General features: G+C 34.1%; 1 protein-coding gene across 7 annotated transcripts in view; it reads left to right on the top strand.

Annotated features, from left to right (window-relative positions):
- Positions 1-16,778, top strand: part of LOC106065551 (kelch domain-containing protein 2-like) — an 80,742-nt gene that overhangs the window by 46,609 nt on the left and 17,355 nt on the right. For all 7 annotated transcript variants that reach the window (XM_056024502.1, XM_056024498.1, XM_056024504.1 and 4 more), the window contains 3 exons: positions 2,724-2,808; positions 9,952-10,026; positions 13,689-13,828. In XM_056024502.1, coding sequence (XP_055880477.1) covers positions 2,724-2,808; positions 9,952-10,026; positions 13,689-13,828 — 300 coding nt within the window. The remainder of the gene's footprint in view (positions 1-2,723; positions 2,809-9,951; positions 10,027-13,688; positions 13,829-16,778) is intronic.

Raw genomic sequence — 16,778 nt, forward strand, 5'->3', positions numbered from 1 at the left:
AATAATAATAATAATCTTTTTTATCCTTACGAAAATTTGTCTTACAATGTGTGTATTATACCAAAAAAAAACATTATAACTATAGAAAACCAAAATATACATTCACACAAGATTTAAATATGAAATGTTTATATCAGATAAAACAAAACTAATTATTTTAAATATACATATTCATATTATAAACACATCTATTTAACAAATGATTTTTACCACTGTCATGTATACAGGTCGATTCATTAACATATGTAAAACATGTTCTTTTTGTATCATAGCAACCAAAACCTCTTTTAGGATCCTTTGGGTCATATCAAAAATGTTAAAAAATTTTAGGGAAATAATTAAATATATAAATTTTAATTATATTTTTACTTCAGAATTTCAAAGGATCGTTTAAATTATAGAGTAGTAGGGAACCAAGCTTAATATAAGCTTAGAAAATAAATAACAAGTGCAATTTTTAAAAAGACCTTTTTCACAAATAAAAGCCTATATTGAGTGAAATTGCATAAATTATTTTGAACCAGTCATGTAATTAATTTTAAATAGATCTAGACTAATTTTCACAGCCTCGTTTGAGACTCTTATGACAGGTAATGACTTGTGATCACTTATAATATTTCGTGTTCTTCTCACGTGGAAAAAGATCTCGGTCTGAGTTGAAAACACGAGGTAGAACGGCAGTTGTTACTTGGTCCTCTGAGAGGCAGGACGCATGATATAGTTAAGTTATTTGTTGTAAGCAGTAGATTATTATTAAGTATTATTATAAAGTGTATTCCTACGTTGGATTTGTAATTTGTTCTTGAAACTATTATTCACTTATATATTGTGCCTTCATGGCTGAATCACCTATTTATTATTGTTTTAGATCAAAAAATATATTGTCTGCTGACAAGTGTGTTACTTAGTGAATTTTAATATCTGTTGTGCTACTCAAGTTATAAGCTCTACACCACATTCGCGTTAGCAGAAAATAATGAAATATCAAGAGAAAACAGGACAAGTTCATTAATATAAATTACGTTATCAACACTCACACACACCAATACATAAACGTTACCTTGATGACCAGAACTTATAAATGTTACACTGACATGCTTATACGCATTTTCAGTGCGCTATGGTTCAATCACTTTTGTTGACAAGTGGTGGAAGGAGGTTTATCTGGAAGAAGGTTTGCCAATTTGCTAGCAAAAAATCACCAGATAAAATTCAATGACTGTTGAGAAAGAAACCAGTTTAGGAGTTGTGTAGATCTAGATAAGTAGGGGCAACTTGATGGTAAATTTGACAGAAGATTTCAAGATTTCAGTGTTATTGCAAAAGATGTAGATATTTTCAGTATGCCATTATGTGGATTGTAAATAAAGAAAACTAGACTTACATCCTGGATTAATTGACCTTCAATGTAATAATCATCTCTAGCAATTATTTCTTAATGTTACAAAAGTAGGGTTGTACTAGGGCAAGTTGAAATCAAGTTTTCCATATTTAATATTCATGCTCAGGGAATAGGTACAATATGTGCATCTTCATACGTTTGTGAGAAGCTTTTTTTTTCCAATAATGAAACTTTGATGTCACACAGCGGCTATTTTTCTAGTCAAAACTGAACTGCTTCAAATTACAAAAGAACATTCTTTACTTTACAATTTTTACAGTGCAAAGATACAAAATCTTATATCATATGCTATAACTTGTTGGCAAAGTAACAAGTCATCTAAACTGTTGTCTCACTTGGACAGTCTTATAAAAAGAGCGTCAAAAACCAAATGCACTATCCTATAAAGTTTGAACGAACTATTTCAACAAAGATGTCTTAGCAAAGTTGGAAGAATTTTAGAAGACCCACTGCATTCCACTCCATCATAATTACTTCAAGTTATTGCGAAGTAGGCAAGATCTTAACACTACAAAAACTTGCTTGTTCCTTACTCTGTGAGATTGTATCAACGCTACTCATAGATGTGAACGTAAAAAAGAGTTTCACAGCAAATTGTTTACAGACATTTAGTTTATCAACAAATTGTTCACCTGACTATTTATTCACCCCACATATCATTCACCGACAACTTGTTCACTGACAAATGGTTCACACAATAAATTGTTCACTGGCAGTTGGTTCACCAACAAATTTTTCACCAATATACGCTTCACTTAGTAACATATAGTTAATATTATATTCTCATTGCATGCTTAATTTATTTACATTAAAAGTACATACAGGGGATTGATACATTTTAGGCCCTAACTTTTGTTGATATTATTTCCCAAAAAATTGTTATTGCTAGACAAAGACACATATATTACATTAGTTTAATTTTGATATCATTACATCTAATACTAAATTTCTGTACTTTCTAAGTAAATAGCAAGATTGTTTCTGACAATACAGTATAATTGTACATCTCTACTAGATTTTTCTCTTTGAGGCTCAAAATTAATGATTAGTAAAACCATGGGCCAAACTAATAAATAACAAATTAATTAGATTTCTCTCTATTTTTCTCTTTTTTTCTAGCTCTCATTCACTCTTGCATTCTCTATGATGTTTTTTTTTTCTCTGTTGTGCTAAGGCAGAAATAAAATGTACCGGTACTTTGTAATTAAAGTTATACTTTTTTTTTTCAAAGATTTTTTGCTAGAAAATAAATATAAATATTAAAATATAGCATGTAGTTGTATAATAGCAGTAGTAATACACATTTTTCTCTATTCCTTAGAATATACTGTTTTGGTGGTTTTGGCTCACGACCAACCAATTGTCTTTGGAATGAAGAATATGATAAATATACACTGGAAATGTTGGTAAGATATATATAATATATATATCAAAACCCTTGTGTGGATTCCTCATTCTTCTCCTTCATCTTGCCAGCTATTTATCCTGAGATGTAAGGTCTTTTGCCATCTGTGCCATGGAAAAATAGTTGATTGTTCTCAGCTGCTCTGTACTGCTGTATAGTGTTTGTTATGCATGGTCCTTGCCATAGAAAAAGTATGTCAGGTGAATTGAATTGAGGCATTCAGAGAGTGTATGATAGAAAGGTCCATAAGGGTGTTCCCAGTGAGGCTTATTCTGTTTAGGTGAAAATGTAAAAATTTGTTCCCATGTGTTCATAACCACCTAATTGGTGGTACTCAGCTGTGAGAGTTTCCCTCATAATATGCTCCTGAAATAAGTTAAAAAGAGCTGTTAATCCGCACTCCTATGGATGTCCTAAAACTTTCTCCAATTTGGTTGTTCAGAAGTACTGAGATATTTGCATTTTGATATAGGGCAGTGATTGCATCAGTAATGTTTTTATCTATGTTGAACTCCCTCATCAATTGCCATCATGCCTAATCCAGTCAAAAGCTTTTTTGAAGTCTATGAAGTTGTCTACCAGTTTCATTGTCTCAAGTTTCCTTTCTTGGGCAGTGCATTAATTAATGATTGATTCTTTTGACCATGATTTTTCATCCCATATTTTCTGACAGATTGTCCTGAAACATTTAATTATATGTGAGCTCCATGTTTTAAAAGTTCTAATGGTATGTTATCAGTTCCAGGCAACTTGCCACCTATACCTATAAGTGATTTTATTGCTCCTACTACTTCTGACTCTAGAATCGGAGCCTTGCTTAAGTTTTCTGTTGTCCCTAGGTGTTTTGTTGATTAGACTGTAGTTGGAATTTATCTCTTGAGTTATACAGATCTTTGCAATATTCTGTCCACCTTCTAAGCACATCTGCTTCTTCAGTCAAAAGAGTTCCATCATTGTTTTAAATCAGTGTGGTTCTTAACTTGTCTTGTGCTGGTTAAAGCTTTTAATGTTTCATATGCTTTTTTGCTATTGCCAACTTTCAAGCTACTATCAATTATAGTGCTCTGGTCACTGATCCATTTTTCTTTAGCTGACTTCATTTTCATACATATTTCCTTGTTGATTGAACTGTACTCTTCTACCAGCAAGGGATTGACTTTCTTTTTCTATTTTAATTGTCTTTTTGCATCACATAAATCAATGTTGTTTGTGATCTATGGCTTAATTTTCCGTTGCTTTTATCGTAGGACCTCAGAAGCTGACTCGTGTAATACTGTATTGATACTATCTATAAGTGAGTCAATGTCATCGTGTGCAAAGTTAAGAGCTGCAATTCCTTCCCATGGTGGCATCAATGTTTAGATCTTTGAATTTTTTTTCAAAGTTTTATTTAATGCGTGGGTTTGTAGGCTTGCGATTCTTTTTTAATTTCAATTTCAGTCATCAAAACCATGTCATGGTCACTGCCAATGTCCGCTCCAGGGAAAGTTCTGGTTTTTGCTTTGTTGATGCTTGATTTAAACCTCAAAGGAAACATTATATAGTCGATCTGACTGTGCGTTTTGTTATTTGGTGTATGCCACATAGTTGTTTTGGATGGTTTGTGTGGAAATAAGGTGTTAGTGAGTTTATAGCTGCTGGCAAACTCTAAGAGCCTCATTCCTCTTTTAGTTTCTTCTAATCCAAAATGTCCAGTAGTTCCTGCACATTGCTCAAATGCATCCTTTCCTATCCTGGCGTTCCAATCTCCCAGTCAATAATGATTTTTCAGAACTTCCTTGATGCAGTCATATATTTCATTGTAGAAGTTCTCTACTACCTCCTCTTCATAATCCGAGGTTGGGGCATACACTTGAATAATAATTATATTGAGAGTTCTAGCTCCAAATTGTATGGCAATTATCCTGTTGTTAACAGGTTTACAGCTTATAATGCAATTAGTTTTCTCTTTGTGGGCTATAAAACCAACACAGTGTTGATTGTTCCTTGTTGATGCTACCGAAGTATTAATTATTTATTGAAGATTTCGGCTTTTTGAAAGTTTTTGTTTTTAGTCCTTCAAGCTTTTTACAGGCTGGGGGTTTGTTATTTGCTTCTTTCTTGCTAGAAAGAAGTAGGGTCCAGGAATTTTGTTTTGAACATCCTTGTTAAGATATTGTTGTTCACATTCTTTGATTCAATTTTTTTTTTACCTAATTAGCCCATTGAACCTGTTGTAGATTGTCTTATTTTCTTTATTAGGGTTTATTTTATTGTCTTCCTAGCTTTTCTTTCTTTCTTTTACTAATTAAGTTAAATCAGGTGTTCAAGAAGGTTTCTATTTTTTAATTTTTGTCTCAAGGAATGTGCTTTTTGGCTGCTTCTAAAATGCTAAGACTACAAATGCATTGGATGTGATTTATTTGTATCAGCTGTGTGTTTCATGTGCTTCCCAGTTGGATTTTGTTTTCAATTCCATCTAGTTAATTTGCATGTTTCCTTTTAAGAAGAAGTACCAGGTGACCGAGCCTCGCTCGGATGAATAATTTGTTAAGGAAGGATATATACCCTAAGTCATTTTTGTAATTACGAAAATGAACGATCGGATAAAGACTATCAATCTGAAGAGTTGTTTTTTTGTTCTGTTAATTCTCAATGTAATTGTACATGGTGATTAAAATATAATGTCTCTTAAGTCCCCCCAACAGTATGGAAAACCACAGCTCAGGCCGTAGCGTTTTACATTGCATCTTTTACTTAAAAACTATTGGGCTACTTTTGGCTTGGAAGAAAGTCTTTGCAGTGTAACTTCTAAAATAGTTATGTTCTGACATTTAATATTACAATTAGTATATTAATTATGGCTTTAGCAAGAAGCATCAAGTTATACAAAATCTATACTGATCACAAATCAACCTCCCTTTAAAGTAATGTGTCATTCGATACTATGCTTCCCAGATATGTGAAGTTGTCTACCACTTTAAGGGATACCTATTCGCTGTGATCTTTGGGGCTGAGTAGATTTTATTGGGTGACTTCTGGAATATGTCTTCCGTTTTACAGAAGTCTATAGCTAAACCAAAAGAGGCGGTAGCGTAATGAAAATTCATTGACTGAGAGCTTGATATCATTAGAGCCGCGTTAGGCCGCTGCAACCTATGCGGCTGCTTTGGGCCCTGAACTTTGATAAGCCCCGCGCTAATTCTAGGAGTAAATTATTAAATTAAGCCATTATATTTTATAACAGGGTTGCCGTGGTCTCCTTGTTTTCAAGGAGCTCCTGGAAATCTTCTGAAACTCATAAAAATGTCCTTAAAATAGACAATATTGTCATTTTGGAGTGTCAATCAATAAGGTAAATGTCAATTCTGATTTAAAAAATGGCATCGTCAGCTTTCATTAAATAAAATGTTTTAATACAAAATCTTAATTTTCACATATTATCTATATCCCTACCTTGACTGGGCTGCGCGCAATCCATTTCACATAGGGCCCCTCAAATGTTTGGGCCGGCCCTGGGTATCATGTTCACTTAGTGCAAGTAAGGCATAGATAAGCTGTTTTATGACCATTTCCTATGTTTTGGTGTGGGACAGGAGACTTCGAAGCTTGAACACATCGCAATAATTCACCAGCAAAATAATAACAAAGTAAAAGCTACCTACGGGTCTACACAATTAAAGCCTTTAAAACACAATAACTAATCATACATCAACAAATTTAATTTCATTATTTTTCTTCCATGGTTTCATAATAGATCAATCTACACTACAATAAGATGGTGTGCAAATGTTGAATTAGGCGAATTGATTCATAAAAATTTGTTCTTGTTTGCGAATAAATGTTTTAGTGTACTGCTGTGAGCCTAGTGATGTAAGCGGTATCAAATTTTTTCCCTTTGATGTCAAAATGTTCATTCATAAAACATTCTAGCCAAAATTGATTTTTCGATAATGAGACATTTTCAACCCGAAATAACGGTCGACCTTGAGCTTTACCGATGTCTATTTGAGTTGAAAATTTTTTTCTCTTTAATATACACTTGAAATTTTAAAGAAAATCGTTAGAGCCATTTTCGAAATTAAAAAAAAAATTTAAAAAAATAATATACATATATATATATATATATATATATATATATATATATATATATATATATATATATATATATATATATATACAAGAATTGCTCGCTTAAGAGTATAGGATAGGCCTGTGGTCACTACCTATGTTTTCAAGAAATGTGTGTCTAGAGATGTTGATAATATCAGTTGATCTAAAAGTTAGGTCCTCTATGAAATAGTTGTTGGAAGTGGAATGGTAGATTAAATTTGTTTACTATATCTTCTATTTCTTTGTCATGTATTAGTGTAGGTAGTCTAGAAGGGGGAGGTTAACTGCTATTCTTGACTTTGTTTAATGTGGTAATTGAACATGGGCGTAGCCAGGGGGGTTCTTGTCCATGACACCCCCCCCCTCCCCCCAGGGGAAGGGTGGAATTTTGGGTTCCTGGTCATTTCATCCCTGGTCACTTCATACCCGGTCATTTCATCCCCTGGTCACTTCATCCCCGGTCATTTCATCCCCTGATATTTTCATCATCTGATCATTTTTATCTTACAAATTGTAATTTTAAAAATCATGACATGAGCAATATTTAATGTATTCATTTTTTATTTATATGACAAAATTGTAACACGTTAATGTTTTAAAGGAATTAAAGCAAAACTTATACAGGCGACATGATATCCCGAGGATGGGTGAACTCCGCCTTTATTAGAAAAAAATAAAATCTTATTTCAAGGCTAAAAATGACGCGCCCATTTTCAAGAAAGAGCAATATAAAATAAAGTGAAATGTGGTCGTACTTTCACCACACCTTGGCCTTTGATGATAAGTTATCAGCGGCATGATCATAATTATTGTAATCACACTTCTATCTCTCAAATGATTTTTCACTACTTCCACCAAATCCTGGCCTTTGATTAGGATGATATTATAATATTACATCCCCCACATCCAATAGAAGCACTATAGCTAAGTACACACCCAGATTTACAATATAATATAAGATTTCTCATTAAGAATACAAAGTGGAAGAGGAAACACTATAAACTAGGGGTGCACCGGATAGTCCCTCCGGCTCCGGCTTCTGCCGAATATCCGGCATTTTTTACTATCCGGTGCTATTCGGCTCCGGTCGGATATCACTACCGGATAGTAAAAAGTACATAATTTAATATGCATAAAGTGGACCTCGTTCCATTACTGTCTGTTATAGAATGTATTAATGTTTATATGAAAACAAAATAATGTGCTTAAAAAATAGAGCCATTATGAATATGCACCAAACATCGTTTATTATAAAGACAAGGCGTGTTAATAACTTAATATAAATAGAGATGAAACTTTACATCATAAATGCGCTTTACATACAGAGCAACAATGGCTGGCACTTTTTTCAATTTGTCTTGACCTTTGAGTAAGTTAGTTAACATGTTAAAATGCTACATTCCTTGACTACGTCATGCTGACCAGACGTCTGTCTAGCTGTGCGGGTATATCTCCAGAGGTAGAGATGAACAACTCCCACCCCCTTTTATTTGTTTAGTCCATCACATTGAGTTTTTTATGGGCGGGTAACCACAAGTTAAATGCGATGGACGTAGGTTTAATGTCCGCGTATTGACACTCTCTAGTGGATACACCTTTCGAGGGAACTGAGTTTGTTTACTTAGTAGTTAATCTTTATTGGGGGGGGGGGGGGGGGGGGGGGCTGGACTACAAGAGCCACACCTCTAAGGTAACCAGGTAGATTTCTAGATGAACAACTCCCTCCCCCTTTTATTTGTTTAGCCCATCACATTGAGTTCATTGATTGATAGGTGACCCCAAGTCAGATACGATGGACGTAAGCACTCTCTAGAGGTCACACGAGGGAACTAGGTTTGTTATTGGGGGGGGGGGGGGGTAGACTAGACTTTACATTATAAATTCGTATTACATACGTAGCAGTGATGTTCTCTGACAAAATGAATTACGCATACCAAGAGTTGCAATGACATGAAGGCCATCACAATGAAAGTGGAAACAGAGAAATGCTAGTTTAATTTGGCGCTACACTTTCATGGAGGACCTCAGAGCAGTGGACACCAGGTGTGAAGAGGCTTCAGAGATTGCCAGTGACCTGAGATGAACTCCATTTGGAAGGATTAGTTTCTTGTAGGAGCACTATGTGTGCATCATGCCCATATGTTTGAGTTCTGTTATCTTGTTCCATAAACTTAGGATGTTAAGTTGTAAAATGTTCAGGTGCCTGCTGTTTCTCTATTTATTATTTCCAATAGTTGACTTTTAACAGGTAGCCAATTAGGAGGAAATGTCTGAGTTTGTATGAATGTGAGGGAGTGTGTGTGTGTGGAGGGGTCCTTAGGCTTTTTAGAAAAATTCCTGCATTTGAAGTAAGTTTTTGGTCTTGCTTGTTGCTCTTATGTTGAAGCGTAAAGGACATCTGAGTCTGGCTGTGACTGGAATATTCATGGAATAAAGGGGGGCTAGCCAATGGTTCAGCTCCAAAAGGAAGTTATCTACTGTTTGAATATTTGAACTACATGAATATGAACAATGATGATCTTGTAGCATGAGTAAACTCTTTATATACTTTGTAATACTATCTTTAAAGTGATTTCTTATTATTAAGCAAGGATCTTAAAGCCTTCTTGTTAATTTAATTTGAACATCTGTTTTAATATTAAAATTTAAATTAGGAATTATCCACTTCTGACATGGCGCCACACAAGACTCATTGTATATTAAAAAGAAATAATATAAAATTCAATGACTTTATTTTTTTTATCAGATGTAATATGAAGTTTATTTTATCGTGCCTGATGATATTTTTTCACTGTCATACTGACTGTAGTGATAACTGATGTCCAGGGATGTTTCTAGAACAAACAAACAAAAAAGCAACATACACAATGTACATAAAGATGTACTGGAAAAGCTGTTGCAATGAAGTTAAACTGTATTGTCATTTATTGGTCATGTGTTGATTCAACCAAGACATTGTAAAGTCAGTTTAACAAATTTACAATAATTAATCTATACCAGTATATATACAAAAATAATGCTGAGATGACTGAACTTTCATTTTCACTTTTAGAACAATAGAGGTTGGAATGATCAACTATTGTATTTTGATGCAGAGAAACTTGAATGGGTTTTGGTTCAATGCAAGGTATGATTATTAGTTTAATGTTACTAAAATTAAACAAAGAAAAAATCCACAAGATAAGTTATGTTATTGACTTTGAACTTTACAAAAATGTCTAAAAATGTTTCATCATCAAAATAGTCTTGTGCTGGTTTTTACAAAGTTTATATCAACTCACTCTGTTTGTCTGTCTAGTAAAACTTTTGTACACATTATTTCTCCCAAACCCATTTTCGGATCAAGTTTAAACTTTGCACAATTAATTCTGTTTCTGATGAAACAAGAATCTATTTTAAAAATTTACCAATTAATTAATTTATTATTGGTAATTAATTATTTTATTTGTATTGAACAAGGGAAAGAAATAGCTCTTGACTGATGTAGCGGTATAAGCTGATTTGGTTCCCTTTATACTTTTTGCAGAGAGTTAGGTTGTCATATAAAAGTTTGAAATTAACAATAGATAGCTATGAAACATTCCGTTGTTACAGTGATTAGTGAGGAGCCATTTTAAAAGCTATCACAATAACCTTCACCCAATATTCACCCTTTTTTTTCTCTCCCCCCCCCCTCCCCCCATCTTTTCCCAACTGACAAGACATTGAGAAAGCTAATATCATGAAATTGTACTAAACAAAAAAAAAAAAAAAAAGATTCTGTAAAAATATTTCTAATTGCACAGACTCATTATTGTTAGTCTAGATGAGGGGTGGCCAACCTATGTCACATGTGCCAAAAGTGGTTCATTGCACTCAGACAAAAAAAAAATAAAGAAAAAGCATGCCTGTTTGCAAAAAAAGATAATAAAGAATTTTTAGAAAAAAAAGTTTGACAGGAATTTAATTTACTAGCTACTAAGACGCCCAAATTGACTGTAATATTTATAAAATTAATCAGACCAAAAAACAAAGAACACGATGGCTTAATGTAACTGTTTGCATCGGATCTTTCATGTGAATATGTATACTCTATCTTTTCATTATTTTTTATGTTACCTATTTAAGCTTTTGGTTATTAGAAAAAATGAAGATAATTACAACATTTTAAAAGACCTTATTGGTCTTAAGTCAATATAAAGTAGTCTAAATAAAACCAGATGGTCAGAATAATTAAGTAAGCAAAGTCACGTCTAGGAAATCATCAATTAAATAAAGTTAACTAAAGTAAACTAAGCTGTCGTCAATGACTTTTAGAGTTACTGGAACTGTAATCTTGCTTATGCCTCTAAGTTACAGATTCCAGCATACATTTTCATGCCTGAAAATGATCAAAAATAAACTTAGGTCATGAAATTAACTCTTAATATAAAGATCTAGAGAAAGACATGCATATTGAAAAATATATTGCCTGTTTGTTTTTATTTTTTAGATTTAAAATTGCTATCAGTGTTCAGAAATTATAATTAGTGTATAGGTCATACAGAAGTAATAAATTAAAATTGTAAATGCAAACTAAAAATGTTAACAAAGAAAGACTGTATATGTTAAGTTGTTGTTTTTTTTTAATCCCCTCATCTACTATACACAAAAATTAATAACAAATGAAATATGTACAAATGACCATACTTTCAAGACTGAAACTTGTAAAATTTTAAGTGGCGGTTCTGAATCAGAAGTTAAAAAACTTGGGAACCAAAAGGTTGGCCATCCCTGGTCTAGATCATTTATAAGTTTAATTATATGACTGATCCAAACTAATTGATACAATTACACTTAATATTGTTTTTCTTTTTAAAATTTAATTCCCCCATATTTTTTTTTCTTGTATCATAAAATTAACATAGATTTTACTAGATTTCTAGATTTTTTTCTAGAGATATATTAATAAGATTTTTTTCTAGAGATATGTTAATAGTCATGATATTGTAATAACTTAAGGTAGGCTATTCAACGAAATATAAATGTTTATTTACACGGAGACATGACAAACACATACGACATCTGCCTTGAACACAGCATCTTTATTTCGGCTCTCTAGACTTCGTTCTCTTCTAATGTCAACATCCTTTTCTGTCTAGTTTCTGGCAGTGCACACCTTCTGCACTATCTTGAATGGTGGTGTGCATGGCGGGGTTATAACATTGCCCCCTTCTTAGCGCTTTTCGTCCCGAAAAGAAACAGTGCCTTGGAGGTTTGACAGTTCAGGAGTAGGTCAATCGGTGGGAGCCACTGATGGCAGGGAGCCTGTGGCCCACGAAGCCATCTGTACAGTTTTCTGTAAGGTATGTCCATGAAGCACTCTTGTAATGTTCCATAAGCGAATGTTCATCCACCACTGCATCAGGTTCTGCTGGAATCGATTCACCATCCTTCAAGTCACTCTCACTGCTGTAGGCAGAAGTACAAATGACTGTTAAGTTCAGACCTTGTTGCTGGGTTTCTTGGCATGGGCACTGTCCCCGCTGAACGTCGCATTTACAATTCTTGTCAATCGCCTGGATGCAGTTGTCAAGCATCGAGTTCTCTCTTATGCCGCAGGCAAAGTCAAATTTGTTGTTTCTGTCTCGGCCCATATTCACAATTTCACCCGATGACATCCAAGGCAACGAATCAGCAACGGTCTTCAAGCTTTCATGGTTTGAGTTCTCGTCAAAAGTACCGACAGATAAACAGTGGTCTTTAAAGTCCACACCAGCAAGCTTGGACGCACAGCCAACGTTGTTTTGATCTGTTCATTGAGGTACTTGTTGCAGATACATTAGGAACAAAAGCTTCAGGCACATAGCAGACTTCCCTAGTTTCTTCATTTGTTTCTTTCATTTCGATTCGAAACATCCCGTTATGATCGTCGCAGCAATCGTCGTCAAGTTTCTCGTCTTGAAAGTCACCCCCACAAGACTTACCCACAACAGTCACAGGCGGCGCTACAATCCCCAGCGCCTCCATCACCACTGTTTGTGCAGCCACAGTCCTGACCAGGTAACTGCTCCTTCATTAACGAGTCTATTCCTTCTTTCGATTGCGACACCATTTTATCACTTGGGTCTATTTGGCCTTCTTTTTTCAATACAATCTCATCCACCTTGTTCCTGATCATGGTCACCATTATTTTCATTTCTTCACGCATCAAGTCAAATATGTCTTGTAGCAATTTCATAGTTTTCAGAAAGTCACCGATATCTGGATAGACTGGATCCACCACAAACAAATATGTTTCCGGATCCTCTTCTTCATCAGCCAGAGCCTGCAGAAGACGTGCTCTAAGAATGTCTTTATTCTTTTCAAAGCGTTTCAGACGCCTCCACTCGAGCTCTACTTTCAGTTCCTTCAATTCCAGCTCATCTAGCCGTTTCATAGATGTCATTTTAAATAAGCTCCTACCTAAGCCCTCTGTTGAGTCGCCCAATCCCACTTCTGACACAAATGTAATAACTTAAGGGAGGCAACTCTAGGAGGCAGGGATGTTTATTCACAGGACATCACAAATACATTATAACAACATCTATCTCTAGCACAGTCTTTTCACTTCGGGTCTTGACTTGGGCGAAATCGTTCTCTTCTTCCTAATGTAAACATACTTCCTAGTCTGGTTTCTAGAAGTGCGCACCTTCTGCACTTACCATGGATGGCGATGCGCATGGCAGAGGTATACCATTATATTAATTAGATTTTTTCTAGAGATAATATTAAAATTAATAGTCATGAAATAAAATTGTTATTTGTATATTTCAACAAATGTTGTTTTAGGGAAACAAACCTAAAGGTAGAGCAGCTCACTCTACTGTATGTGTTGACAGTACAGTCTACTTGTTTGGAGGGCGTCATCAGACTCAAAGAATGAATGATCTGCATTGCCTAAATTTAGAATCCCAGACATGGAGTGGAAGGTACACATTATTTCTTGCCAATAGAAACAGACTTACAGCAACATTTTCTTTTTGCTCTTATGTTTCAGTTTTGTTCTTTCAAAACCAACATTAGCTCAGTTGTTTTGGCAAAGTACTAAGCATAAGTCTGATTTTTGGCAACATTCAATATGGAGCTATTTCTTTGATGATATTTCACTAAAACATTTCTGTGACCTTACAAACAATTGGTGTTGCAGCTGTATATTCAGATGATGGTGTCATATTATAAACTCTTCAAAGTTAACTAAAAAAAGTTGAACAATCAGATTTACAATGAATTGAACACAACTCTGTTGTGTTTGACTCAGATTAATATTAATCTCTCTAGAATAGCCTACACACACACATGCACATCGACACACATACATACATACATAATATAGATAGATACAAACATATATATGCTTAGGCATTCTATAAAATGTTGATCTAAAGTATTTTATTAATAATATAAGTTTATCTGAATATGATTAGTAATCTAAATAATTTAGTTCTGTTCTTTAAGGGTGGAGATTGTTTAATAAAGATTGTCTAAGTGTGTATGCTTTGTACAACATTATTGTGCTAGGTAAATAAGTGATATAAAAGATGTTTCATGTTATGTTGTATGAAAGGTGAAAGTAAAGAATATGTAACCAAGCAATAACTAAGAAGGAACCACTTAACTATATAATCTTGATTTAAAAGCTGGTAAAACATTTTGTTTTACTAATCCTAGAAAACAAAAGTTCATTTATTATGTTAGACAAGGTTTCAGTGCAATTCATTTTAGTCTGAAATATTTGACACAGATTTGGCCATTGAAAAAAAACAATGTTGTGTACTATAACCTAAGTCAAACCAAAGTCGCCTTGAAATTGAACTGTATAATCAACTCTGTGGTTTATGTTAGAAATTTTTAAATTTAAAATAAGGTGTTTGGTTATTTACCAGGTAAAAAAAAAAGATAGAAAAACATTCCACAGTGAAAAGAAAACTTGTAGGATATGGAATTCCATATGTACTTTTTTTTTTTTTTTGCATGAACCATACATTGGTGTAAAACGTCACTTAATCAGAAAAATATGTGCTAAACATAATATGTAATTTTACAGCTTATGATCAACCAGCATTTTTCATTAAATATTTTATAAGTCAAGTTTTTAGAGTTAACTTTGTCTTGTTTTTATTTTCTGTCCTCCTTTATAACACTTTGTCTGTTTTTGTCCTCCTATGGGTTTTAGGGTGTCTGGTAAGCATCAGTGGGTCTCACATTGTTTTTTTCTAAACATTAGATAATTTATAAGAAGGATAGACTGAGAAAGAGTTTGGAAATTCAATAAATAAGAAACAGTAGTGCTAGTTGCGATTTGTTTTGTTGATTGACAGATCTTATTTGTATTACCCTTTCATTATATCAATTAAGACAACTGATTTGAACATTGTTGTTTGGATTTTTACATTTATATTGAAGACTTACTTAGACTTAGGTCCTCCCGCGCTGTTCGGCGCATTGGGCGGCAAGCTGTCTCCTTAATGATCTGTCACTGGCAATGTCTGAAGCCTCCTCCCACCTGGTGTCCATTGTTCTGAGGTCCTCCATGAAGGTTTGTCGCCAGGTAATACGAGGACGTCCCTGTTTGCGCTTTCCTCGTTTTGGCTTCCATGTTATCACAACTCTTGGCGTGCGTAATTCATTTTGACGTAGAACATGTCCCGCAAACCTCATGCGATGCTCAGTCACAACCTCACTATGTGTTCGACTCCCAGTTCGGCATAGGATTTCCTTGTTTGACATCCGGTCTGTGTAACTGACTCCCAAAATCCATCTCAGCCATCTTTGTTGAGCCACATTTAGTCTTTGAAGACTAAACTAATGAAAATATTTTTAAAAAATGAGCAGACTTCAAGTGGATTATGAGTTTCTTTGATCCTGTGTTGCTGTTACGTGTAAACACTTTTATATGATAACTATGCACAGTGCTTCTGCATCTTTTAATTTCTCATTGTAGTCTAGTTAAAAGAAACTAAATAAAATTATATTTACTTATGTGTATTACTATCTTATAATATAAAGCAGAAAGTAAGGCGTATGTATGTCCTGAATAGAAATCAAAACTGTTTGACCAATCTTTATATAACTTGGCATAAATGTTCTTTGGATACTAACTAGAAAAGTAACATATGTAAAGTAGCCCTAAAACAAACTTAAGACCCTAAAAAAAAAAGTATTACTGTTTCATGGATCTAGGTCATATAACACATGTCATGAGACAAGACCAAAAGGTCATGCATGTGCAGAAAATCTCTCTAAGCCTAGATCTAAGATAATGGGTCTACTCTTCGCAAAGAGAGTTTTTTACTTTAACACATGAACATACAAAATATAGTCCATTCATTTCATTAATAAAATTAACCTAGATTCTTTCCCTCATGTTGTGACTTATCCGTCTTGACATACATTTAATAGCCATACATGATATCGTTTCTGAGCATCCTGCAATCATTGAGGACAGTGGCGTAGTATCCATGGCACGAAGGAGTTCAATGAACCTGGTGTCATGACCACTAGAGGCTCATAGCCAGTGTCGTAGTAATTAAGATTAATTAAGTTTTCACTCCTATCAAATTCTAATTACTCAAGATGCAGAGAAGACTTTCGAAATCAAAATTTTACAGAACCATTGATGTCATTGTTAATCATTCAATTCTACACAAATCGCATTAATAGTTTTGTGATAAATAGAATGTTATTGATCTGCAATACCCACTTCTGAAATTGAGGTGCAAAATCAACATTTTGCCAGTGTAAGAACAATTATTGTTACCCTTTTTTTTAAATGGTGTCTGAGTGGTAAAGTGCTTGGCTTCTGAACCAATTTCAAATCCTGGTCAAGACTCTGATTTTTTATTTTGGGATCTTTAGGGCGTCTATAAGTCCACCCAGCTG

The sequence above is a fragment of the Biomphalaria glabrata genome, chromosome 3, assembly GCF_947242115.1.
Source record: "Biomphalaria glabrata chromosome 3, xgBioGlab47.1, whole genome shotgun sequence".
Taxonomy (NCBI): domain Eukaryota; kingdom Metazoa; phylum Mollusca; class Gastropoda; family Planorbidae; genus Biomphalaria; species Biomphalaria glabrata.